Source organism: Camelina sativa, chromosome 10 (assembly GCF_030686135.1).
Source record: "Camelina sativa cultivar CO46 ecotype springtype chromosome 10, ASM3068613v1".
Taxonomy (NCBI): Eukaryota; Viridiplantae; Streptophyta; class Magnoliopsida; order Brassicales; family Brassicaceae; genus Camelina; species Camelina sativa.
In genome coordinates this window covers 11,740,705-11,766,545 of record NC_141889.1, presented here as the reverse complement: position 1 = coordinate 11,766,545, position 25,841 = coordinate 11,740,705, and the positions used below count along the sequence as shown (strand labels likewise).

General features: G+C 39.9%; 3 protein-coding genes and 2 pseudogenes across 15 annotated transcripts; 4 read left to right on the top strand and 1 right to left on the bottom strand.

Moving 5' to 3' along the window:
- Positions 1 to 172: 172 nt before the first annotated feature.
- Positions 173 to 6,487, top strand: LOC104718712 (uncharacterized). Of its 4 annotated transcripts, none has more exons than XM_010436502.3 (19): positions 173 to 498; positions 1,144 to 1,446; positions 1,544 to 1,735; positions 1,811 to 1,894; positions 2,365 to 2,424; positions 2,612 to 2,656; positions 2,760 to 2,959; positions 3,161 to 3,568; positions 3,841 to 3,967; positions 4,059 to 4,256; positions 4,349 to 4,438; positions 4,730 to 4,792; positions 4,906 to 4,980; positions 5,055 to 5,105; positions 5,187 to 5,264; positions 5,490 to 5,624; positions 5,733 to 5,840; positions 6,010 to 6,075; positions 6,172 to 6,487. In XM_010436502.3, exons 2-19 carry the CDS (start codon positions 1,156 to 1,158, stop codon positions 6,238 to 6,240), a joined length of 2,340 nt encoding a protein of 779 aa, XP_010434804.1. In that variant the 5' UTR covers positions 173 to 498; positions 1,144 to 1,155; the 3' UTR covers positions 6,241 to 6,487. The 4 variants fall into 4 exon arrangements, 1 of the variants encoding a protein (XP_010434804.1); XR_015568610.1 differs by having other exon boundaries at positions 178 to 498; positions 3,848 to 3,967; positions 4,906 to 4,976; XR_015568609.1 differs by having other exon boundaries at positions 178 to 498; positions 3,848 to 3,967.
- Positions 6,488 to 7,109: 622 nt separating this feature from the next.
- Positions 7,110 to 8,958, bottom strand: LOC104720299 (uncharacterized protein At2g29880 pseudogene; annotated as a pseudogene).
- Positions 8,959 to 9,616: 658 nt separating this feature from the next.
- LOC147936017 (protein arginine N-methyltransferase 1.6-like) lies at positions 9,617 to 12,461 on the top strand. 6 transcript variants are annotated; one of them, XM_087469390.1, is made up of 8 exons: positions 9,617 to 9,961; positions 10,086 to 10,293; positions 10,380 to 10,505; positions 10,633 to 10,797; positions 10,970 to 11,376; positions 11,474 to 11,548; positions 11,678 to 11,804; positions 11,950 to 12,461. In XM_087469390.1, exons 1-5 carry the CDS (start codon positions 9,735 to 9,737, stop codon positions 10,982 to 10,984), a joined length of 741 nt encoding a protein of 246 aa, XP_087325516.1. In that variant the 5' UTR covers positions 9,617 to 9,734; the 3' UTR covers positions 10,985 to 11,376; positions 11,474 to 11,548; positions 11,678 to 11,804; positions 11,950 to 12,461. The 6 variants fall into 6 exon arrangements, with proteins under 6 accessions (XP_087325516.1, XP_087325511.1, XP_087325512.1 ...); XM_087469385.1 differs by having other exon boundaries at positions 11,044 to 11,376; positions 11,474 to 11,502; positions 11,678 to 12,461; XM_087469386.1 differs by having other exon boundaries at positions 11,474 to 11,502; positions 11,678 to 12,461.
- Positions 11,800 to 15,244, top strand: LOC104731956 (pentatricopeptide repeat-containing protein At3g60980, mitochondrial). Of its 4 annotated transcripts, none has more exons than XR_015568611.1 (3): positions 12,463 to 13,778; positions 14,274 to 14,485; positions 14,831 to 15,244. XR_015568611.1 is itself a non-coding variant. In XM_087469383.1 (2 exons), the coding sequence occupies exon 2, from the start codon at positions 12,518 to 12,520 to the stop codon at positions 13,769 to 13,771; it is 1,254 nt and encodes a 417-aa protein (XP_087325509.1). In that variant the 5' UTR covers positions 11,800 to 12,190; positions 12,328 to 12,517; the 3' UTR covers positions 13,772 to 13,950. The 4 variants fall into 4 exon arrangements, 2 of the variants coding, with proteins under 2 accessions (XP_087325509.1, XP_087325510.1); XR_015568612.1 differs by having other exon boundaries at positions 12,486 to 13,778; positions 14,294 to 14,485; XM_087469383.1 differs by lacking the exons at positions 14,274 to 14,485; positions 14,831 to 15,244 and adding an exon at positions 11,800 to 12,190 and having other exon boundaries at positions 12,328 to 13,950.
- Positions 15,245 to 20,982: 5,738 nt separating this feature from the next.
- Positions 20,983 to 25,834, top strand: LOC147936016 (uncharacterized; annotated as a pseudogene). Its single transcript, XR_015568237.1, has 15 exons — positions 20,983 to 21,277; positions 21,375 to 21,566; positions 21,659 to 21,742; positions 22,204 to 22,263; positions 22,419 to 22,464; positions 22,567 to 22,766; positions 22,969 to 23,341; positions 23,621 to 23,741; positions 23,833 to 24,030; positions 24,123 to 24,212; positions 24,686 to 24,718; positions 24,959 to 25,093; positions 25,202 to 25,309; positions 25,478 to 25,543; positions 25,640 to 25,834. The product of XR_015568237.1 is annotated as an uncharacterized LOC147936016 (transcript).
- The last annotated feature ends 7 nt before the right edge of the window (positions 25,835 to 25,841 follow it).

Sequence of the window (25,841 nt, the reverse complement as noted above, 5' to 3'; positions counted from 1 at the left end):
CAAGCAAAGCTATCATCATCGTAGAGAAGAGAAAGTAGTACAGTATGCAATTGGCCAAAATAGATAAAAAAATTTAGCAAAAAGAAGAAAGAAAAAAAAACGAAAGGGGTAGAAACGGTATTTCAACAGGCAAATTCCCACATTATGTCATGATTGGTCAAATAGTAGCATCAATTCATCACGACACAAAACGACAAAACTTCTTTTGTAAATATTATTATTATTACGAAGAAGAAGAAGAAAGAAAAGAAACTGACCGTCTCTTCTTTGGTCTCTCTCGACTCTCGCTGGTCGCAGCCTTTTTTTGGTTGTTGTAATTTCTCAAAAGAAAGACCCCTTCAAAGTTGAACCCACGAGGATCATCCTCCTCCTTGTTTGTTTCATGATAAAGCTCTGAAGAACCTTTAATTCCTAGGTCACTAAAGTTTCAATTGGTTTCTTCTCCTTCCTCCTCCACTTATGTCCGTTTTGTCTGCTTGACAAATAAGTTTTGCGTAGGTGAGATCTTCTTACCTTTTTTTTTTGTTATCTTCGTTTATCTGATTACTACTCTCTGTTTTCTCTAATTCCAAAAGTTACTTTTGTTTTATGTTCATAAGCTTATCGGATAGGTATCTTCAAATTCCGTATATATATATATATATATATATATATATTTTTTTTTTTAATTTGATACTTTAGCGATCTAAGGCTTTAAGGATTTTAAGAGGGTTTCAAGTCTCTAATAATTGAACAGATGGATTTAAGTTTCAGTCTTACCGACGTCGCTTTTTGTCCCTTTATGTTTTGTACTAATTCTTAATCAATCACTTAAAAAAGGCTTAATTTTGGTGTTATGATTTATATTGCAAGAGAGTTTCTCATCACCTACCTCCTATCACTGTCTTTAGATACCTCTGGAATAATAAGTTTTTTTTTTTCCCCCAATTTGAGTTTTCTTCTGTTATATTATCTCTTGTTTAACTCCCCAATATGGACCACCTTGGTCAAATTATATATAAAGCATGATCCTTTACAAAGTTTAGTCTCTCTTGTTTTTTAGGCAAGATTGTTTTAGTTGAATCACTTATTTATTTGGTTTGTATACTCACTCAATTGTGGTTGTTGTTACTGATGATAATGGTTATTATTGTCTTGTTGTAGTCAAAGTAAGTGATGGCCAAGAATGAGGAAGGAAGTGGTAGTCCGAGCTGGGGTGCTTCGTTTTTCATGCCCACCTCTGAAGATGTCGCTATGGCTTTTGCTGCTGCTGCTTCTGCTATTAACCCGCCAAGGCCTTCTGTTGTCTTTTCCTCCAAAGATGAAGGTAGTGATAGCCCTCTGGAGAGGCTACAAAGGCAGGTGTCTAAAGCGGTTAAAAACTTTTATGAAACTCCTAAAACCAAGAGTGTTATCTACAATCCTGAGGTTTTGACCAGCCAGAAGCGTCTATGGGCGAAATTTCAGGTGCGACTTATGTATTCTCTTTTAATGGAGAAGCAACTTATGTATTCTCTTTGATGGATATGTAAACGTTTTTTTAAAAATAACTTATTTCAAACAGGATCATAAACCACTAAAAGATCCATCAAGGCTTTTTGAAAGCGTTGTTGTGGTTGGACTTCATCCTAATTGTGATATTCAAGCACTTGAGAAGCAGTACATTGCACGAAAATCTGAAGGCTCTTCTGGAAGATTACGAAGTGCACTGGTATCTCAAAACCATTCCCGTGTAGAACCCAGTCTCGAACCACAGGTGATGTATCTTCTTTTTATATATTATTTCCTCATCTGCAAGCTTCTTAGTCTAAGTATTTTACTTTATTTTCAGGTCTTACTTGTGTACCCTCCCGATAAGCAGCCTCCAATTAAATACAAGGATCTTCATTCATTTTGCTTTCCTGGAGGCATTGAGGTGCTTAATTCATTTTTCCTCATTTCCTACCTATTTTGCTTCTCCGTTCTGCAATATGTAACTAATTTTCTGCTGCTCTATGGGTCAAACCTTAAACTCGAAACTGGTTTAGAATGTATATGTAGACATTTTAGAAACGTGTCTCGCGTTTCTGAGCTGAAATTTCCTCATAATGCATTGTCTAGTAATAGCGCATGATGGTCATAGTTTAAATTTTTATGTTGGTTCTCTATGTATGATACGTCGCTAGTACATAACAACTACTTTTAAATTCACACACTTTTGAAGCTCTTTTAAAGTGTTAGTATGCAAGTCTTTTTTTTCTGGTAGATCTCCCGTGATGACTAATTGTTTCTGTTGCATATTACCCTTGATGATTTACTAGACTGTATGTAAGAACAACATACTTTATATTCCTTCTTTTTACTTGTTATATCTTTTAAGTTCATACGGGTGGCTATTGGTTTCAGGTCCATGCTGTTGAGAGAACTCCTTCCATGAGCGAGTTGAGTGAGATTATTCTCAGTCAGGTACTTACCTGATGTGAAATGTGGATGTAAAGATTGATCTTTGTAGTGGATTCAGTTTAGTAATATTGGGAAAATATTTTGAATTTCATTATTGTGTCGAGTGCCAACTGCCAACTTCAATTCGAAAGCTAAGATTTATATATGAAAACATGCACTAATTTAAAATCTGGTGATGCTAACTTTGCAGGAACATCTTAGACCAAGTGACGTTTCATTTGTATTTAGGTTACAGGTAAGCATCTTCTTGGTCGAACTATCCCTCTTTGTTTTAAAACCTTTATTACATTATAGCTTCTCTATTTGGATGAGTCATTTCTGTGATATTGCCCCTTCAGGTTGCTGATAATTCGACTTTGTATGGATGTTGCTTACTAGTGGAAGAGATAGTGAACAAGCCGTCGAGATTGCTTTCCACGGTTTTGGACGAACAACCTGCTTGCTCATCATTAAGTCGCTATGTTATGACAACTCGCAGATGCTATTGCATCCTTACCCGACTGCCTTTTTTCGAATTGCATTTTGGTGTATTAAATAGGTATGTATTGAACTTCTGAAATTTTGTTTGCCTTCATGCAATTTAGATTATTCTAGTGTGACATAAACAGAATCTATCATGGCACGGATCTTACCATCCCACAAATGTGTTTGACTTGTATATTTCAAGAATTCCTTTAATTCCTTGTTGCAGTTTTCGCTTTTTGAAGGCGTGCTCACATTGATACTCCTTTTGATGTAGCATCTTCTTGGAAGAAAGACTGGAGCATTTGATGAGTGGCATCAGTTGTGCATCTTTAGAACCTCCGACAGATTTCAGCAATGAAGATAGCTTAAATGATTCATCATCCCAACAAAGAGACATTGGGGAGACAAAAGAACAAACTGTTGAAGCAGGTTCAGAACTCACTAAAGCTGACGAAATTTCTGATAATGGGACTTGTGAGGCGAATCAGAAAGTTGACCTCAACGTGGATCCAATAAAGAGAGATGTTGAGAAGACATCTGGTTTTGCAGAGTTTAACGACCATGTCGTCAAAGCTGATGATTCCTTAACACCTATTAAGCAAGGCATAGAAAGTTGTTTACCAGATCCTGGCCCACTGCTTCGGTGCCCTTATTTGGATGAGATCTCTGATTCTAGCACTAGGTACATCACCAAATCCTTTCCTTCATCTATTGGTCGCATAACAAGCAATCCTTTAACATGTCTGTTGGTTAGATATCTGTTTAAGATTTTTGGATTGTTTTTCATCAAGCTCTATTGCCTAACAGTACTCATGTCTTTACGATGATCTTTTTGACCATATTTGTAAAGTATTACCTGTTGATCAAAAGAATTTGTTGAGCTGAAACCTTAATTACAGTGCATTAGTGGTTCGACTTTCAAACTGCTGCAAAGCATATAACTTGCTTTTTCAGCTTTCAGGCTGCTCCTTGTGAGAGGAGGCATTCTAGGACTAGTGCAGATGATACGGAGACAGATGAAGCATCCTTTTCTGGTCAAAATGACACAAGCAGTAATTTTGATATCCTTGAGTGGGCAAAGGTTCGTCTACTTTGCTCTCTTGGAAGTTTCCTGTGTTGTGTCTGCCGTCATCATACTCCTAACACTCTTAACGTAATAAAATCTCTACCAGTCCAAAAAAAATGGGTCGTTGCAAATACTATGCGAGTATTACCAATTAAAATGCCCAGCAAGAGGTTCAACTATTACATTTCATCCTTTGGAGCATCTTCATCCGGTTGAATACCATAGACTTGATGAGGTGGCTCTCCATACTCATGGATCAGCCATTGACCTAAGATCATGCTGCACTAGTCTAGAACTCGCGGAGGTATTGTATCTGACAATCATATAATATGCTGCATTGCATATCTGAAACATATATATGACAGTCCCGAAACGCTTATCTTCCTTGGTCTTCAGGCACACAATGCGCTCATGGCTGAGGAAGAAGCAGCTGCACTATCTACATGGGCTGTTGCTTCGCTATGTGGATCACTGAGGCTTGACAATGTGATTTCTTGCTTTTCCGTATTTTCTTTTCATGACTTTGCGGTTTCTGTGATGCTGATTCGTAGTAATCTGATATTCTTGTTTTCCGGTGGTCTCATATGGTTTTCATATGCGTTATATGCTTCGTTTCTTATGATGTTGCTAATGCATTATTTCTTTGGTGACTGCCATTGATTTTTTCTACTGATGCTGCCATTGATTTTTTCTACTGATGCTACCTGAATATCTCCTGATGCTACCTGCATTTGGACAGAATTACCTGAAAATCTGATATTACCCTTTTCTTTGCAGGTCCTGATGATCCTATCAGGAGCACTACTTGAGAAACAGATTGTGTTTGTCTGCTCTAATTTGGTAAAGCACATACTCTGTGACATCATCTATTGAGTCAACTGTTTCAATCTTTAATACTGCATGTTCCTCTTAACTTATTTGTGTTTTTTTGGTCTTTTATGTGAAATACACAGGGAATCTTAGCAGCATCAGTTCTATCAATTATCCCAGTAATCCGTCCATTTCGGTGGCAGAGCCTTTTAATGCCGGTATTATCCTGCATTTTCAACTGCTGCTTTTCAACTGAAAACCTGTAGGATTAATGACTGGCCTTGATTTCCAGGTTTTGCCAGATGATATGTTGGAATTTTTGGACGCCCCAGTCCCATACATAGTGAGTTTGTGATCATGATTCCTATGTTATAAGATCTGTATCATAATTCTTTATGTTGCTTAACAAGCTAGTTCATTCTAGGTTGGGGTAAAGAACAAGACAAGCGAAGTTCAATCAAAACTAACAAATGTTATCGTAGTGGATGTTCTTAAGAACCAGGTCAGTTTCTGTCTTTGCCCAATTGCCATCATTATCTCCTGTTACCGGCTTTTTTTATGTTCTTCTGAAAATGCAAAATATCCTTCTTAGCAACATTTCTGATAACAAAGCTTTGTATATCATGAGTTCCTTATACATATGATTTATTGAAACTGCTACATATCTTCCTTGGAAAATTACTAGCACCTGCACATGTTCACAGTCTATATTCTAATGACATTTCAGGTTAAGTCACCAAGTATGCCTCAGCTGCCTCAGTATCGAGACTTATATAATGCGCTAAGTCCTTATCATTCAAAGCTCGTTGGAGAAAGCTATCTAGCAAAGAAAAGACCAGTATATGAATGTACTGATGTGCAGGTCTCTGACGCTCTTTCTTGTGTCTATTTTCTTTCTGTTCTCTAGGGATTAGCCATGTCACGTGCTATTTCTAACCACTTGTCATCAATTGTGTTTGATTATCCACAGGTGGATGCTGCAAAAGGCTTCCTGGGTGTCCTAAGGTCGTACCTGGATTCCCTTTGCTCTAATCTGCAGTCACACACCATAACAAATGTGCAATCCAACAACGATAAGGTTTTTTTTTTTCATCTACAACTAAAAGATCTCCAGCCTAAGGCGTCTTTCTTATGGCCCATTCCTTAGTTTTAGAATAGATATGTTTTGCGTATCCTCTTTATCAACTTTAGACATCACGCAAGTATATTATTATGTTAAGCTTAAAGTTGTCCTTTCTTTCTTTCAGGTATCACTTCTCCTGAAGGAAAGTTTCATCGACTCCTTTCCTAGTCGACAGCGCCCGTTCATGAAGGTTTGCATTCACATTAGATGCCTTCATACTCAAAAATAGTTTCCATAAGGACTGAACTTTGCTGACTGTATGGCTTATATGATATGATGCGACCAGCTATTCGTGGATACACAACTCTTTTCTGTACATACAGATCTCGTTCTTTCCTTTATCCAGAAGCTATAGGAAGACTACATGTATACGCATTGCTGATGAGAAGACAACACCGCTCAATAGAAGTGCCGTCGACTCTGTATTTGTAAATTACTGTTTTGAGAAAATTGTCTAGGGAAAAAGACTTCCGTAGATGAGGAATTTGATAGAGAGATGAGACAACCATCATCGTCTTTGTATCCTTCATACACAAACTTGTGTTTTTAAGTTTTTAACTCTTGAAATCGTAATAGTAACCATAAGATCTTTTATTTGTGCATAAGATGTAGATGTAGAAACACCATTTAAATACCATTTTTATAAGTACAACATATATATATAAGCTTGCAGAAGGGGGAATATGTGATTTAGTACCATTAGGATCCGTGCCAGGGAGAAAGCCGTGACGACGAGCCGTGCAATAGCTACCTACATATACATACCACAAAGAATAAAAGAGAGCGTAAACATTTTCAGTAAACTATACACATATATAGTTCACAATTAAAAGTTTGTGTATGAAATATATACCAAATTATGGAAAGTTATTGAAAACAACAGACCGAATTGAATAATAAAATTACCTTCGCTGTAGATAACGAAATTCATTAATTTTCCAACCAATACTAGTTGGACACGCGTTGTCCTCTGAACCAATTAACTTTCTTTTAAGTTGAAATCAATACAGCATTTATTAACTACAATCGACGTCAGATTTGTGTATATTAGACACTAATAATTACGAATTACCGAAGTTTGATGTAAACTTTAGAAAGATAGTTACAAAATTTAATAAAAGAGTAGACTAGTCCCAACAACAAATGGGAAGACCCCCTTCGCTCATTCATCCTCGTAGCAATTTTATTGAAAATTCAACAGAAACAAATATTATCAATGAATTTCTAATCTCTTTGTTGTCTTTCTTCTCTTTGTTGAATCAGATTTACGATATGAGTGCTAACTCCAACAATTTCAGTTAGTGCCTTCTCTCAAGACTCACCATGATTAGTTGAATTTGATGGATCTCCATTACGACCGGATTTAGCTCTTTTCCTAGTAGGTAACTTTGGTTTAACAGAGACTTCATTCACCTTGTCGTCATTCTCCAAATCATCTCTTGCTTGAAGATCATCATCTTCGACTTCAAAAGTTTCAGCATTTGAATCACCACCAAGTCCAAACGTGTTGTTTCCCTTTGCTATAACAGTTTCAAAAATCAATTGCAAATCCTCAAAATCTTCGAAAGTGTTGGTCCTCAGGTTTTTATGCCTTGGATGCCCCTGAAAAAACATCATACATTAATTATTATTTATCAATCATGATTAAAATATATTTAAAGTTGGGAAAGTTAACCAAAGGAGAGTTACCAACAAGTAGGCTGCCCACACATCATCTGGAGCTGTAAATTGTTTTATGATGGGATCCCATCTAAAACCAGAGCTAAAGCGTAAGAGTTCAGAATACACATTATATTCTCTCCTTAGAGAATTCATTGACTAGGAGAGAGAATTCATTGACTTAAGTAATTAGTGTAAGTCTTATTGCATTTAAGCTTTTTATTTAGCATTGGTAGTATCTTTGTCTCTACCGTAGCTTTACTTATCGAACCGTTTTTGTCATGCCACCCCCGTTTGATAGCTTCAACTAATATAGCCTGCAACTCTTGACTCTCTTCATATGTCCAAGTATGGACCTTTCTTAGTTTTTGCTTTTGTGTGGGACTCTTCTCCTGCATTGATTCTAAAGAGAAAGAAACAAAAAAAAAACATATGGAAATGACTTAACATGGGAATGTAAATAATTATATAAAACTGAAACAGAGAATTTACGAAGGATGACTGTGGTTTTCTTCAAATTGTTTTCGTCAGATGATATTTGTTTGTTTTGCTTTTGAGAAGTGAAAGGATCTCCAATATTATATAGGAGAAGAATCATTGTAACAAATACTACTTTTTAGGGATTTTATGATATATAGTTGATAAGAGCATATGGTAATTTCAAATTTGAAAACAAACATGCTAGAATATCCATATTTATCAGCTTATCCGATACATGAGAACACAAACTTCACACTAATCTTTCGAATATCCATAAAGAATATTTAGTCAGTAACACTTTTACCAAATCACAGTCTGAATTAAAACAAATACTAATAATGTTCCTCTTTTAATAATAATAGTCTCACTTTCAATATCTCGATGTTTAAAAGACGTATGCTCTATACGCAATATCCAATTAGTTTTGAGAACAAAGAGATCGAAGTAAAAGATGTAAATCACATACGAATACATGACTCTATTTGCAAAAGTTTTGAAATCAATGCATCATGTAAGAGAGGAGACAACGACATCGACCGAAAGCATGGTTGGAATCGAAATAACGCAGCAGCTTGAGAAACAGTACAAAAGAGAGAGAGAGCCTGTTCGGATTCATGTCGCTAGCAACAACAAGTAGCGACAAAAAAATGCTTTATAATAATAAGTTTTTGGAAGGCAATATCTGGGAAGAGTATACAACGCCAATGTTAATATCGGACACGCTGCGACTCACCAAGTCGCCGAGAAAACTAGCGACACCCGTTATAGTTAGAATCAAATAATTAATAAGTGTCGCTGTAAAGTATCGTCGATTGCCAGTGATGAATGACATGACGTTGAATTTTTTGGTCGCTCACCTCAATCCCGCGACAAGAAAAAGAACCTTCAAACCAGCCGCACCACCGCTGTAAGAATCGTACTGAAGAACTTGCATGAGTTTTCTGGCCTTTTTTTTATTATTATTTCGTTCAAAGTACTATCCAAATCCTACCTTAAAAGCTCAGACTTTTTTCTTCACAATTTGCACTAACAATTTCTTTAACATTCTAGTTAAATCTAGTTGCTATTAAAAAATACATAACATCCAATAACACTAGAATTTAATAGCAATGAAAAGTTAACGACTTGAATAACAATAGATTCCGAAATAATTTAAAAGACTACTTAAAAGTACTTAATCTAATAACAGATGAATTTAAAAGACTTGATAAAAATTTTAATCCAATAACTCTGGAATTCAAATGTCTACTAAATTCTTTAACATTCTCGCCTCCAATACCTCCCCTGTAATAACTTGAAAGTATATAGCAAGTTTCTTACTATTAAGCAAATTAGTAACTCGAAAACTGGGATTTCGATTTCTCAGAGTTGGTGCAATGGGAAAGTTGTTGTTGTGTGAGTTCTTTCCATCTTAACCCCCACAAATATTTTGTATTGATGATTTAACCCCTCAATTCCTGTAACAGTTTTGTTTCTCAATAGATTCAGAGGTAAGAAATTTTAATTTTCAAAACTATGGGGTTTAATTACAATAAATAGAATAGTATGAGGACCTAAATCAACAAAACAAACATAAACAAAGGCCGGAGAAACTCCTCTCACTACGACGACTAAAACGGCGTTAATGTCGTCGGCTCTGTCTTCACTTCTTCCCAAAACCTTTATCTCCTTCGGACTCGCCTCAGAAGCTCCGTCTTCTCTGCTCGAACAATGAGCTCTCAGTCTAGTCAACGCGTCTTCCAGCTCAGACAAGACCCACTCACCGGCGAATCCGAGTGGGTTGTCATCGAAGACAATGACCAACCGGGAACATCCTCAGACGGCCTCCTCGCCACGACGTCGTATCTCGACATGCTTAATGATACTCGCCGCAACAGAGCTTATCGTCTCGCCATTGAGAGAACGGTCACTCAACCTTGCCATGTCCTTGACATTGGGTACTTCTTCTCATTTTCCATTATTCAAGATTAGTGTGTCCCTTTTATAAACCACTTAGATTGAATTGATTTTGACTTGGAGAATGTGAGATTTGTGTGTGTGTGTGTGTGTGTGTGTTAATAGTGCTGGAACTGGGTTGTTATCGATGATGGCTGCGAGAGCAATGGGAGAAGAAGGAATAGTGACGGCGTGTGAGTCCTACTTACCGATGGTTAAGCTTATGAGGAAGGTTTTGCATAAGAATGGGATGACGAAGAACATTAACCTTATCAACAAACGATCTGATGAGATTGAAGTTGGATCAGACATTGCTTCACGAGCTGACGTTCTTGTGAGTAATTCAAAGATCCATACTTTTTTTTCAGTGTGAATTTCAGACGAAATATAAGTTTCTTTCATTGCTCTTCTTTCATTTAGGTAAGTGAAATATTGGACTCTGAGTTACTTGGTGAAGGTCTGATCCCAAGTTTGCAACATGCTCATGACATGTTGCTCGTTGACAATCCAAAAACAGTGCCATACCGAGCTACTACTTATTGCCAGGTTCGTTTCTTGATCTATCATGAGCTCTTTTGTCCTTGTGTTTTTATCGGAATTTGTGGTTTGTCTTCATTGTTTATCTTGAGTGCCTGATTGAATCTCTCTGCTTCTTTTTCTTTACAATGTGAAGCTTGTTGAAAGTGAATTCTTATGTAACATGCACAATCTACGAAATAACGAGGCTAAAATATCTGATGGTGTTCGTCTAGTTCCTCCTGGCTTAGAGAGTCTATTTGGTATCAAGTCACAACAGTATAGCATGCATGTCGATGCTATTGAGAAAGATATCAAACTGGTATTATGAACCATTAATGTCCTCTTTATCATATATATATATATATATATATATATATATATCTATAATGCTTTGAACTTCTTCTCCTTCTTTTCTGTTTTTGTATTGTTGTTTGGTACATGGACTTGTTCTCTAATTTTTCTTTACTTGTTGGTCTTCTGGACTCATCAAGTGGGAAAGATACTGAGATTGTTTATCACGCTGGCGCACTGCAAGAAAATTGAAGTAGCAACACAATGTATACAGATTACATTTCATTACAGTAGAAGAAGACAAGAGTGGGGAAGAAGAGCTCGAAGATGATCTCTATAGAAGTTACCTGTAACAAAGTGAGATCTGGCCGGTGATTGTTGTTGTACTCAAGATTCGAAGCTTGTGCTCATGGAATTGGAGCATTGTCCTGTTGTTATACATAAGAGCTGATTATGTTGGTTTGGTTATGAATTAATGTGTTCGATAGAGTGCCACTGAGACATCCATTTTTTTGTTTGCTTTAACTTATCCCATGTTCCATTCAGTTTTCGCTGACCTTGCAGTTAACCAACTCATTTTCCTTTTTTAGCTTCTCGGGACAAAACGGTATGTTTGCCTTGCAATTTATTTGGTTCTTAAGAGCTTAAATCGAATAGTGCACATTTCTCGGGGAAAGATTACTAAACTCGTCGTGCTTTTTCAGATTGATGCAGAATTCAAAATTGTTTGAAGGTGAGAGTCAATTCTTAATCTTTTTCTTCCCGATTTGGATTACATGGTCAGTGAAATAGTCTCACATGAACCGTCTGTACTTTTGGGTGAAATGTTTGCAGCTGAACAATGTGACTGACACATATCAAAGAACGACTACTTAGAACTTCCAAACTTTGTTTCTGTACGTATGCAGGACTGAAGAGGGTTGTAGATTTATGTGCTTGCACCTGGTAGCTAGCTGGAGTCAGGTCTGGTGATCTTGAGTTTGTTTTATTCACGTTGGACATTATGTGATCCGGTTTAGTCAGACTAATTAGCAGGTCTCTTTACATGTCCACTGTAAACAAGTTAACTACCACCGACCATTTTTCATAGAAGAAAGAAATCTCTTTTTAAAAAGTCTATAGCTTGAATATTAGAGCTTGTGAGATTATTAATTATGGTTTATTTTATTTATCACTGCAGTGTTCTATTTGCATAGGAGTGTGATTGAGTTGCAAACTCACTTAGCTGACAACTTAGATTCGATTAGTGTATAACTCACTTGTTGAGAATGATTTGTTGTTGCTGAAACGAGAGATGCAGATGAAGGAGATCTTCCTCATCATATAGTGGCCAAAGAAAGATTTGCAGCCTATATATGGCTCCAATTGAAGGTGTTATCCAGGTTCAAGGGGACATAACTTATGCCCGGACTGCTTAAGTGGTAACAACTATATCTCATACTAGATTTTTTCAATATATATTTTCTAAATCCTTGGGTATGCTTGTTTCTCTGGCTTACCCATTCTCGTTTTTACCATATGCTCTCACAAATAACGCCTTCTACAATTTGGTTCGCAGGACATGGATGAATTAGAACCTAATTTACAATGATCATGAATAATAAACATACAAACCCTTTTAACTACTTGATAATATATATGGATTTGTTATAAATACATACAAACGACATCGTTTATAAATTATATTTATTATGTTGGGCGTGTCCAAGATGATGTAAGGTTAAAAAAAAAAAAAAAAAAAAAAAAAAATGTATTCGCTGGCGATGTCAAGCAGCCGCCGGTTCATCCTCCAGAGGATGATGTTTTCATCAAAACCTTATCCGATTGGGAGGGATCTTCCTCTGAAGCAACGACCCGCCGCCTTTAAGGGTCCATCATCACTGCTTCTGCTTAGTCGAGTCAGGTTCCTGATCAATGACATTGAGGACCTCGACGTTGCAGCCGAGCACGCCCGTTTAGCTGCGAGGAAGAAGAAGATGGACCCTGAAAAAGCCACCTTAATCAGCAAAACCATTATCGGAGCCATGTGCAACGCTGGGAGGTCCGACGACGCCTTGGATCTGTTCGATTTCTTTTTCAACAAATCCAAGATTAAGCCAGACATCGCTTGCTGCAATTTCGTCATCAAATCCCTCTGCGATCAAGGCCGCCTTGATGACGCTCTTCGACTCTACTCCCACCTCCTCTCCAAAGAACCTTCTCCGGACCACAACACGTACGACATCTTGACCAAAGCCATGGTCGATGCCGGGATGATGGACCAAGCTCTGGATCTCTTGTTGAAAGGAAGAGCTGAATTGTTCAATTTCCAAAAGCCAGGCATGTACATGAATCTTATTCGTGGCTACTTGGAACAGGGGAATCTCGACATGGCGTATCAGCTCCGGGACGACTTCAAGACTTGTTCCATTCGCAATGAAATCGCAATCCTGGAATCACTATTCGTAGAGTATTTGTTCAAGCAAGGCAAGGATGAGGAGGCCATGGATCTATACAGGAGCTCAGTGACGATGAACAAGGACGGCCTGACAGCAAATGAAACTGTGGGCAATCTGTATTTGAAACTCTTGCTCAAGTACGGCAAGAAAACACAGGCCTGGTCATTGTTCGAGTATATGCTTGACAATCATTGCTGCTCGTTTCCGTTTGATGCGGATACTCTTAATTTGATGGTGAACGAGTGTTTCCAGGTGGGACGGTTCAGCGATGCCCTCAACATCTTCACCAAGGCCAAGGCAAAGGTTGATTACAACTCGCTGCCTGTCAGAGCATACCGGAACCTTATTACAAGGTTGTGTCAGAATGGGAGGCTGTCCGAGGCTGAGAGTTTGTTTGATGATATGGTGAAAGAAGAAGTCTTGCCAGACGATGAAACTTATAAAGCAATGATTCGTGCATTTGCTGAGTCTGGAAGGGTCGAGGATGCCGTTCAAACTGCAGACAAGATGATGACTTCTAAACTCCACAGGGTTACTAAATGTTATACTAGTTACTTCTGTTGACCTATAGGTTAGGTTTCTTTTGCTTTTACGTTGATTCTTTTGGCTTTCGTATTTCGTATTTCATTTAATTATATATAGTTCGAGGTACATCAGTTTTTTGTAAACAAACAAAATAAAAAGTGTCATCCTATCAATTGGAGGATGAATGAAAGAATGGAAGGCCATTCACATTTCTATCATTACCAACAGAGCTTCAGTGCCATTTATTTTTGGCTTGGTCTGATATCATTCTTCCACAATTTCGTTACACTTTCTTTTTTTCTTTTTTTTTTTTGTATTTATCTTAACTGTTAAATTGAGAAATGTTATGTGATGGCCAATTCTATATAAACTTGTCGGATATGGTTTTTATTGGCGTTTGATTAATTACTTTGTTATGATGTCTTCCATTGAGGATTCTGCTGAATCTGGTTCGTGCTTCTCCTTGTTTATATATCAGTTTGGTTCAAATCCTTTTACTTCTCACACACACACACATGTATATTGGAGTGAATTGTTGCAGATATGGACTCTGTGTCACAGATGATATGTGTCCGTGGTGAGGATAATGGTGGATATAGAGATGATGAGGCTAAGAAGAAGAAGAAGAAGAAGGATGATGGTGGATATAGAGGTGAGAGAGGAATGGCTGAAGAGGGAGAGGACTGATGAGAAGGAAAGAGAGAGAGCCCTTTTCATGAAACAGAGTCAGAAAGACGGTGGTTTTTCCCGAAGGTGAGTCTTTAGTTATATTGGTGGTTCCGATTGTACTCATATTTTCATAGTGTTTGCTGTTTAGTAGTTAACTGTTGCTTGATTCATGTCCCAAGTGTTGGTTTATTGCATAACGCTACTCGATGCTTGTACGTTATTAATGCTGATATATAGAACCACGACCCGTACATATATAGACCCTGAAAATTGGAACTATGTGGGTAATATTTACATGTTTCAATTAACATTGGGTTGTAGAACTGTTTTGGTTGCTGATAATTACGATTGTGAACCTGGCTATTCCATAGTACTTCATTTTGTGCTGATAGAACCATGATAGATATAATTAAAGAGTTCGTTTTGCAGATATCACACAGTCTATTATTGTCGTGTCCTAATTTTCATAAAGGCTCGGAAGGTTTTGATACGTTTGAGACCACACATCCTCCCATACTCTACCGGTACCGAAGGAAGAAGAAGCAAAGCCCAAGTGGCTAGTAGTCCATCACAATGGATCCAGTAGCTCCAAGAAGATGTAGTGGGCCTTGGAGAGAGAGTTATCTAAAGTAAGGAATAAGAGTCACTATCCTTCTGCAGAAGACTGTAACGGATCTTTTGTGTGGGGACAAGAGGCTCAAGGGTAGTACTTATGTAGTAGGTGGGTGAAGGTTGTTTTTATCTATCTTTTGGGTGAAACATTGTAAGGAGGAGGGAAGAGACTCCATCAAACATTTCTCTTGGTTGTAACCGTTGTCTTTTATCAAAGAGTACTTCCTATCATTGTCGTTTGTTCGGTTCTAAGGTTTTACTCATACAAAACGTATCAACTTGGTATCAGAGCAAGATCCATCTTGGGAAACATTCAAAATGCCACCAGCAAAGAAAGTAGAAGAACTTGAGAAGATCGTGGAGAGTCTCCAGAAGGATGTTCAGCAGATATCGGTGCTGGAGAACGATGTCCAGGAGATCAAGAAACAACTAAACAAACTGGACGTCATGGAGAAGCAGATGTCGAAGCTTGAAATCCTAGACCGTCTGGAAAAGCGGTTGTTGGGGGAAGAGCGGAGAACAGGGGAAACAGAACCGAGGGTAGAAGATGAAACCCAGATCTCCGGCGTGGACATGAGCCCAAAAGAGGTGGTGCAACGTCCAACAACTCAGATTGTGACACCAACGAGGGAACAAACTCGGTCAAGGAGCGAATCCCCTGAAAGAAAAGAGCCTCTCACTCGGAAACTGGAGTTACCACTCTTTGATGGGGAAGAAGATGTAGAAGGGTGGGTGACTCGAATGGAGCAGTACTTTGAGCTCAGCGAGTTTTCAGAGGAGGAGAAACTGCGAGCGGTGAGGATGTGTTTCTCCAACGACGCCCTATCATGGTACCGTTGGGAACGAGACCGACATCCTTTCGTGAGCTGGGAGCAGATGAAAAGCAGAGTACTGGAGAACTTCGGGGAGTCCCAAGATCTCACCCCCGGGGAGCGACTACTGCTGCTTCGTCAGGATGAGACCGCTGTGAAGTTCTGCAAAGACTTCATCTCGTTAGCCACGAACGCTCCGGATATTTCCGAAAGGGTCTTAGAGATGGCTTTCATGATAGGCTTGAAACCAAAGGTGAGAGCGGGGGTGAAGATGTTCGAACCTAGGAACCTTAAGAAGATGATGAGTTACTCAAAACTTGTGGAAGAGTGGAATGAACAAGGTGACACATCACCTTCAACCGGCGGAGAAAGTTCAAACAGAGGAGCTGGTCGCGTAACAGGGGAAAGGTCATTGTCATGCGTGACTGCGTACGTGGGAGGAGGGGCAAACTCGTCAAATATTAAGAACATCTCTTCTCAAGAGACGAAAACGACGCAGTTTCGTTCGTTTAGTGAAAAAACCCTACTTTACAGACGAAACCCTCAGAGACTCGCCGATCTCAATACCGTCGGCTCACCGACGCCAAAGCTAATGAACGCCGGGCTAAGGGGTTGTGTTTCCGGTGTGATGAGAGGTATCACGCGGGTCACCGTTGTAGACTGAAGGGGCTTCAGGTTCTGGTGGCTACTGTAGATGACACAGAGGAGGAAGATAACGCGGACGAGGATGATTCTGCAGAAACGAAGGCCGAAGGGCCGGAGTTCGCTGCTCTGTCGATTCACTCAGCGGTCGGAATATCATCTCCCAGAACCATGAAGTTGAGAGGAAGAGTCCTCAGAGCAGAAGTGGTGGTAATGATAGATAGCGGAGCTACCCACAACTTCCTATCATGGACCTTGGCTCAACAATTGGGAAAAGAGACCCGGGGAACGATGGGGTATGGGGTTAGAATGGGAACATGATTGGTGGTTAGAGGAAGAGGAGTGTGTCGGAACGTCGAATTGCAGCTTCCAGGATATAAGATCGTGACGAGCTTCTTACCGCTGGAATTGGGGGAAGCTAACGTGATATTGGGAATGCAGTGGCTAGAAACCTTGGGAGATATGAAGGTAAACTGGAAGGAGCAACGAATGGGGTTCCCTTTGGAGGATGGATGGGTGACGTTATATGGGGATCACAGCTTGAGGAACTCGTCGGTCTCACTCAAGGCTCTGTGGAAGACAGTACAAAAGGAAGGAGATGGGTTTTTTATAGAACATGCGGATTGGCAGGGAGCGTGTGGAGAGGGAGAGGACCTGACTCCAGCAGAGTTCTGTGATCTGTTAGAGGAGTATGCGTTGGTGTTCTCAGAACCACAAGGCTTGCCACCGTCGCGGGGCAAGGAACACGCCATCACCCTCAAACCGGGAGCAGAGCCGGTGAATGTGAGGCCCTTCCGTTACCCACAAGCTCAGAAAGAGGAGATTGAGAGGCAGATAGCAGTGATGTTGGCTGCAGGAATCATCCGGGAGGGCGGTAGTCCGTTTTCCAGCCCGGTGTTGTTGGTTAAGAAGAAGGACGGCAGCTGGAGGTTTTGTGTTGATTACCGGTCCCTCAATCAAGCTACCATACCGGATAGCTATCCAATACGGATGATAGACCAGCTGCTAGACGAGCTACATGGAGCCAAAGTCTTCTCGAAGTTGGATTTGCGATCAGGTTACCACCAGATCCTAGTCAAAGCAGAGGACGTCCCAAAGACGGCATTCCGGTCTCATGATGGGCACTACGAATTCCTGGTAATGCCCTTTGGGCTCACCAATGCTCCGGCGACATTTCAATCCCTTATGAATGATGTGTTTCGTCCCTACTTACGCAAGTTTGTCTTAGTATTCTTCGATGATATACTGGTGTACAGTCGTTCAAGAAAAGAGCACCAGGTTCACCTCAGGGAAGTCCTTAACCTCCTTCAACATCACAAGCTTTACGCAAATCAGAAGAAGTGTCAGTTCGGGAGTGAGCAAATTGCTTACCTGGGTCATGTGATCTCATCGGAGGGAGTTGCAGCGGATCCTAGCAAGATTAGTGCCATGGTGGAATGGGAAGCACCATCGAATGTGAAGGCGCTGAGAGGTTTTCTAGGGCTTACCGGCTATTACAGAAAGTTTGTTAAGGGGTATGGAGACATTGCTAGACCACTTACGGAGTTACTTAAAAAGGACCAGTTTGAGTGGAATGAGCAGAGGGAGGACGCCTTCAACAAGCTCAAAACTGCTATGTCCACAGTACCGGTGTTGGCCTTGCCTGATTTCAGGGAAGTATTTGTGGTGGAGTCTGATGCCTCAGGAACAGGGTTGGGAGCAGTGTTGATGCAGAAGGGCAAACCCATTGCTTACTACAGTCAAACCCTGACCGATAGACAGAAACTGAAGTCCATCTATGAAAGGGAGCTCATGGCCATTGTATTTGCCATTCAGAAATGGTGACATTACTTGTTAGGGAGGAAGTTTCTGGTTAGGACAGATCAAAAAAGTCTCAAATTTCTGTTGGAGCAGCGAGAGATCATTTTGGAGTACCAGCGGTGGTTGACAAAGCTTCTGGGGTTCGACTTTGACATTCATTACAAACCGGGGTTGGAAAACAAAGCCGTTGATGCCTTATCACGGAAAGAGGTCTTGCCGGAGCTGTTTGCTCTCTCAGTTCCCACAGCCATACAACTAGAAGAAATCTGTGCGGAGGTCGATAAGGATCCTGAGCTCCAGAACATTATCAGTGACCTTCGAGCAGGTGGGGAATCCTACCCTGATTACTCTCTGGTTCAGGGGAGACTGTTACGACAAGGGAAGCTGGTGATATCTAAGTCGTCGGCTCTTACTGGACTGATCATGAGAGAATTTCACGACGGGAAGCTTGGCGGACATGGGGGAGTGTTGAAAACACAAAAGCGGATTGGAGAGTTGTTTTTCTGGGAGGGTATGATGACTGACATAAGGAAACATGTAGCGGCTTGTCAGGTGTGTCAGCGCTACAAGTACTCTACCTTGGCTCCGAATGGGCTTCTTCAGCCTCTACCAATCCCAGAGAAGGTATGGGAAGACATCTCCATGGACTTTATAGAGGGGTTACCTAAGTCAAGGGGCAGCAACGCCATACTGGTGGTGGTGGATCGGTTATCTAAATATGCTCATTTCCTGTTGATTAAGCATCCATTCACCGCGACAGACGTGGCTAACTTGTTCATCCAAGAGGTCCTGCGGTTACATGGGTTTCCTAAGTCCATTGTGTCGGATCGGGACAAGGTCTTCACCAGCCAGTTCTGGAAGGAATTGTTTCGCTTGGCATGAACTAACTTGTGCTTCAGTACCGCTTATCATCCTCAATCTGATGGGCAAACTGAGGTCACAAACAGAGGGTTGGAAACTTACTTACGCTGTTTTGCAGGAGAACAACCTCGGACCTGGGCGAAATACCTGTCTTGGGCGGAGCTCTACTACAACTCTTCTTACCACTCAACCATTAAGATGACCCCGTTCCAGGCGGTGTATGGAAGAGCACCACCAACCTTGGTCAGATATGAGAACGGATCCACCTCCAATGCTGACCTGGAATCGCAGCTGCTGGAGCGTGATGCAGTGTTGAGTCTGATCAAGGAACACCTTCATAAAGCTCAACAACGCATGAAGAAGAGAGCTGATGAGCATCGCACAGAGGTCGACTTCGAGGTAGGGGACCAAGTCTATCTCAAAATGCGTCCGTTCCGCCGTCGTTCACTGGCTAGAAGGATCAATGAGAAGCTGGCTGCACGGTTTTATGGCCCCTATCGGGTGGAGGCAAGAGTTGGGAAAGTAGCATATCGCCTTAAACTGCCGGAGGAAGCAAAAATACACCCAACCTTTCATGTTTCCCAACTCAAGAAGGCTATCGGGGATCAGGTGGTTGCTACAACCGTGCCAGTCCAGTTAACTGAGGATGGGGTGCTAGAGGCCGAACCTGAAGCAGTGCTGGATCAGCGTAAGAACCCGGTTTCAGGGCAGGCTGAGGTTCTGATCAAATGGAGGGGGTTACCAGATTATGAGTGTTCGTGGGAATGGGTCAAATCGATGAAAGGACAGTTTCCAGGATTTGACCTTGAGGACAAGGTGAATTTCAAAGGGGGCGGTAATGATACGTTTGAGACCACACATCCTCCCATACTCTACCAGTACCGAAGGAAGAAGAAGCAAAGCCCAAGTGGCTAGTACTCCATCACAATGGATCCAGTAGCTCCAAGAAGATGTAGTGGGCCTTGGAGAGAGAGTTATCTAAAGTAAGGAATAAGAGTCACTATCCTTCTGCAGAAGACTGTAACGGATCTTTTGTGTGGGGACAAGGGGCTCAAGGGTAGTACTTATGTAGTAGGTGGGTGAAGGTTGTTTTTATCTATCTTTTGGGTGAAACATTGTAAGGGAGAGGGAAGAGACTCCATCAAACATTTCTCTTGGTTGTAACCGTTGTCTTTTATCAAAGAGTACTTCCTATCATTGTCGTTTGTTCGGTTCTAAGGTTTTACTCATACAAAACGTATCAGGTTTTAGTGCCCAATGAGTTACACAGCTAGTCTTGTATTACTTGTTGTCTAAGCCTGCACTTGGAAGTGTGGTAGATTTCAACACAGTTTGCATTTTGATATGGACCCAATGTTAAAAGTCTTCTTGTATCAAGCTGCTGCGTGCCACAGTTTACTAAAACAAAAGATATAGGCTTATCGTTTTTTGTTCATACTTATATTGGACAGATCTTCACAGGTCCGACCATGTACAACTGAGTGGGCGTGATTACGTACAGAGGCATAGCATAAGCATTAGGTAAGGTCGCCATCGTCCCTAGCTAGAGGCATAGCATAAGCATTAGGCAATATTCGAACTAATTAATATTGCTGTGTAAAAGACAACTTATGTCTTTAGATACCTGTGGAATAATCATTTTTGAGTTCCCCAAATTTGAGTTTTCTTCTGTTATCTCTTTTGTTTGACTCCCCAATATGGACCACCTTGGTCATATAATGCCTGATCCTTTACAAGTTTAGTCTCTCTTGTTTCTTAGGCAAGATTTTTAAAGTTGAATCACTATTTATTTGGTTTGTATACTCACTCAATTGTGGTTGTTACTGATGATAATGGTTGTAGTCTAAGTAAGTGATTGATGGCCAAGAATGAGGAAGGAAGTGGTAGTCCGAGCTGGGGTGCTTCGTTTTTCATGCCCACCTCAGAAGATGTCGCTATGGCTTTTGCTGCTGCAGCTTCTGCGATTAACCCTCCAAGGCCTTCTGTTGTCTTTTCCTCCAAAGATGAAGGTAGTGATAGCCCTCTGGAGAGGCTACAAAGGCAGGTGTCTAAAGCGGTTAAAAACTTTTATGAAACTCCTAAAACCAAGAGTGTTATCTACAATCCTGAGGTTTTGACCAGCCAGAAGCGTCTGTGGGCGAAATTTCAGGTGCGACTTATGTATTCTCTTTTAATGGAGAAGCAACTTATGTATTCTCTTTGATGGATATGTAAACGTTTTTTTAAAAATAACTTATTTCAAACAGGATCATAAACCACTAAAAGATCCATCAAGGCTTTTTGAAAGCGTTGTTGTGGTTGGACTTCATCCTAATTGTGATATTCAAGCACTTGAGAAGCAGTACATTGCACGAAAATCTGAAGGCTCTTCTGGAAGATTACGAAGTGCACTGGTATCTCAAAACCATTCCCGTGTAGAACCCAGTCTCGAACCACAGGTGATGTATCTTCTTTTTATATATTATTTCCTCATCTTCAAGCTGCTTCTCATCTACAAGCTGCCCAGTCTAAGCATTTACTTTATATTCAGGTCTTACTTGTGTACCCTCCCGATAAGCAGCCTCCAATTAAATACAAGGATCTTCATTCATTTTGCTTTCCTGGAGGCACTGAGGTGCTTATTCATTTTCATCTTTACCTACCTATTTTGCTTCTCAGTCTGCAATATGTAACTAATTTTCTGGTGCTCTATGGGTCAAACCATTAACTCCGAAACTGGTTAGAATATATATGTTGACACAGACACTTTAGAACGTGTCTCACAGTTCTGAGCTGAAATTTCCTCATAATGCATTGTCTAGTAATAGCGCATGGTGGTCATAGTTTAAATTTTATGTTGGTTCTCTATGTATGATACGTCGCTAGTACATAACGTATACTTTTAAATTCACACACTTTTGAAGCTCTTTTAAAGTGGTAGTATGCAAGTCAATTTTTTCGAGTAAATCTCCCTTGATCACTAAATGCTTCTGTTGCATATTACCCTTGATGATTTACTAGATTATATGTAAGAACAACATACTTTATATTCCTTCTTTATACTTTTAAGTTCATACGGGTGGCTGTTGGTTTCAGGTCCATGCTGTTGAGAGAACCTCCTTCCATGAGCGAGTTGAGTGAGATTATTCTCAGTCAGGTACTTGCCTGATGTGGAGTTTAATTGTAAATATTGATCTTTGTAGTGGATTCAATTTAGTAATATTGGGAAAACATTGTGGATTTCACCATTGTGTCAAGTGCCAACTTCAATTCACAAAGCTAATTTAAAAACCGGTGATGCTCACTTTGCTGGAACATCTTAGACCAAGTGATCTTTCATTTGTATATAGGTTACAGGTAAGCATCATCTTGGCCGAACTATCCCTCTTTGTTTAAAACCTTTATTACATTATAGCTTGTCTATTTAGATGAGTCATTTCTGCGATATTATCCCTTCAGGTTGCTGATAATTCGACTTTATATGGATGTTGCTTACTAGTGGAAGAGATAGTGAACCAGCCGTCCAGATTGCTTTCCACGGTTTTGGACAAACAACCTGCTTGCTCATCATTAAGTCGCTATGTTATGACAACTCGCAGATGCTATTGCATCCTTAGCCGACTGCCGTTTTTCGAATTGCATTTTGGTGTATTAAATAGGTGCGTATTAAACTTCTGAGATCTTGTTTGCCTTCATGCAGTTCAGATTATTCTAGGGTGACATAAACAGAATCTATCATGGCACGGATCTTACCATCCCACAAATGTGTTTGACTTGTATATTTCAAGAAATCCTTTAATTCCTTGTTGCAGTTTTCGCTTTTTGAAGGCGTGCTCACATTGATACTCCTTTTTGATGTAGCATCTTCTTGGAAGAAAGACTGGAGCATTTGATGAGTGGCATCAGTTGTGCATCTTTAGAACCTCCGACAGATTTCAGCAGTGAAGATAGCTTAAATGATTCATAATCCCAACAAAGAGACATTGGGGAGACAAAAGAACAAACTGTTGAAGCAGGTTCAGAACTCACTAAAGCTGACGAAATTTCTGATAATGGGACTGGTGAGGCGAATCAGAAAGTTGACCTCAACGTGGATCCAATAAAGAGAGTTGTTGAGAAGACATCTGATTTTGCAAAGTTTAACGACCATGTCGTCAAAGCTGATGATTCCTTAACACCTATTAAGCAAGGCATAGAAAGTTGTTTAGGATGAGATCTCTGATTCTAGCACTAGGTACATCACCAAATCCTTTCCTTCATCTATTGGTCGCATAACAAGCAATCCTTTAACCTGTCTGTTGATTAGATATCTATTTAAGATTTTTGGATTGTTTTTCATCAAACTCCATTGCCCAACAGTACTCATATCTTTACGATGATCTTGTTGACCATATTTGTAAAGTATTACCCGTTGATCAAAAGAATTTGTTGAGCTGAAACCTTAATTACAGTGCATTAGTGGTTCGACTTTTAGTTTCAAACTGCTGCAAAGCATATAACTTGCTTTTTTCAGCTTTCAGGCTGCTCCTTGTGAGAGTAGGCATTCTAGGACTAGTGCAGATAATACGGAGACAGATGAAGCATCCTTTTCTGGTCAAGATGACACAAGCAGTAATTTTGATATCCTATGGAAGGTTCGTCTACTTTGCTCTCTTGGAAGTTTCCTATGTTGTGTCTGCCGTCATCATACTCCTAACACTCTTAACTTAATAAAATCTCTACCAGTCCAAAAAAAATGGGTCGTTGCAAATACTATGCGAGTATTACCAATTAAAATGCCCAGCAAGAGGTTCAACTATTACATTTCATCCTTTGGAGCATCTTCATCCGGTTGAATATCATAGACCTGATGAGGTGGCTCTCCATACTCCTGGATCAGCAATTGACCTAAGATCATGCTGCACTAGTCTAGAACTCGCGGAGGTATTGTCTCTGACAATCATATAATATGCTGCATTGCATATCTGAAACATATATATGACAGTCCCGAAACGCTTATCTTCCTTGGTCTTCAGGCACACAATGCGCTCATGGCTGAGGAAGAAGCAGCTGCACTATCAACATGGGCTGTTGCTTCGTTATGTGGATCACTGCGGCTTGACAATGTGATTTCTTGCTTTTCCGTATTTTGTTTTCCTGACTTTGCGGTTTCTGTGATACTGATTTGTGTGTACAAAATATATAAATAAAAAAAACACGATCATATTTAATGATCTCCTAGTAATCTGATATTCTTGTTTTGCGGTGGTCTCATATGGTTTTCATATGCGTTATATGCTGGAACTCTGTAGACGCCGAGTTGCTTTGTTTCTTATGATGATGCTAATGCATTCTTTCTTTGGTGACTGCAATTGATTTTTTCTACTGATGCTACTTCCTGCATTTTGGACAGAATTACCTGAAAATCTGATGATCCTATCAGGAGCACTACTTGAGAAACAGATTGTATTTGTCTGCTCTAATTTAGGTAAAGCACATACTCTGTGACATCATCTAATTCAACTGTTTCAATCTTTAATACTGCATGTTCCTCTTAACTTATTTGTGTTTTTTTTGGTCTTTTATGTGAAATACACAGGGAATCTTAGCAGCATCAGTTCTTAAGAACCAGGTCAGTTTCTGTCTCTGCCCTCGTAATCTTTTGTTAATGACCAATTGACCATGTTACGGGCTTTTTTTATGTTCTTCTGAAAATGCAAAATATCCTTCTTAGCAATCACATTTCTGATAACAAAGCTTTGTATATCATGAGTTCCTTATTCATATGATTTATTGAAACTGCTACATATCTTCCTTGGAAAATTACTAGCACCTGAACATGTTCACAGTCTATATTCTAATGACAATTCAGGTTAAGTCACCAAGTACGCCTCAGCTGCCTCAGTATCGAGACTTATATAATGCGCTAAGTCCTTATCATTCAAAGCTCGCTGGAGAAAGCTATCTAGCAAAGAAAAGACCAGTATATGAATGTACTGATGTGCAGGTCTCTGACGCTCTTTCTTGTGTCTACTTTCTTTCTGTTCTCTAGAGATTAGCCATGTCACGTGCTATTTCTAACCACTTGTCATCAATTGTGTTTGATTATCCACAGGTGGATGCTGCAAAAGGCTTCCTGGGTGTCCTAAGGTCGTACCTGGATTCCCTTTGCTCTAATCTGCAGTCACACACCATAACAAATATGCAATCCAACAACGATAAGGTTTTTTTTTTCATCTACAACTAAAAGATCTCCAGCCTAAGGCGTCTTTCTTATGCCCCATTCCTTAGTTTTAGAATAGATATGTTTTGCCTATCCTCTTTATCAACTTTAGACATCATGCAAGTATATGATTATGTTAAGCTTAAAGTTGTCCTTTCTTTCTTTCAGGTATCACTTCTCCTGAAGGAAAGTTTCATTGACTCCTTTCCTAGTCGACAGCGCCCGTTCATGAAGGTTTGCATTCACATTAGATGCCTTCATACTCAAAAATAGTTTCCATAAGGACTGAACTTTGCTGACTGTATTGCTTATATGTTATGATGCGAACAGCTATTCGTGGATACACAACTCTTTTCTGTACATACAGATCTCGTTCTTTCCTTTATCCAGAAGCTATAGGAAGACTACATGTATACGCATTGCTGATGAGAACACAACACCGCTCAATAGAAGTGCCGTCGACTCTGTATTTGTAAATTACTGTTTTGAGAAAATTGTCTAGGGAAAAAGACTTCCGTAGATGAGGAATTTG

Excerpts from the sequence above, each read along its gene's own strand:
- LOC104718712 (XM_010436502.3), top strand. The coding sequence starts at position 1,156 with ATGGCCAAGAATGAGGAAGGAAGTGGTAGTCCGAGCTGGGGTGCTTCG. Across the intron at positions 1,447-1,543 it reads GTCTATGGGCGAAATTTCAG|GATCATAAACCACTAAAAGA; the intron begins GTGCGACTTATG and ends TATTTCAAACAG. Across the intron at positions 5,625-5,732 it reads ATGAATGTACTGATGTGCAG|GTGGATGCTGCAAAAGGCTT; the intron begins GTCTCTGACGCT and ends GATTATCCACAG.
- LOC147936017 (XM_087469385.1), top strand. The coding sequence starts at position 9,735 with ATGAGCTCTCAGTCTAGTCAACGCGTCTTCCAGCTCAGACAAGACCCA. Across the intron at positions 9,962-10,085 it reads TGCCATGTCCTTGACATTGG|TGCTGGAACTGGGTTGTTAT; the intron begins GTACTTCTTCTC and ends GTGTGTTAATAG. Across the intron at positions 10,798-11,043 it reads TTGAGAAAGATATCAAACTG|ATTACATTTCATTACAGTAG; the intron begins GTATTATGAACC and ends CAATGTATACAG.
- LOC104731956 (XM_087469384.1), top strand. The coding sequence starts at position 12,518 with ATGTATTCGCTGGCGATGTCAAGCAGCCGCCGGTTCATCCTCCAGAGG.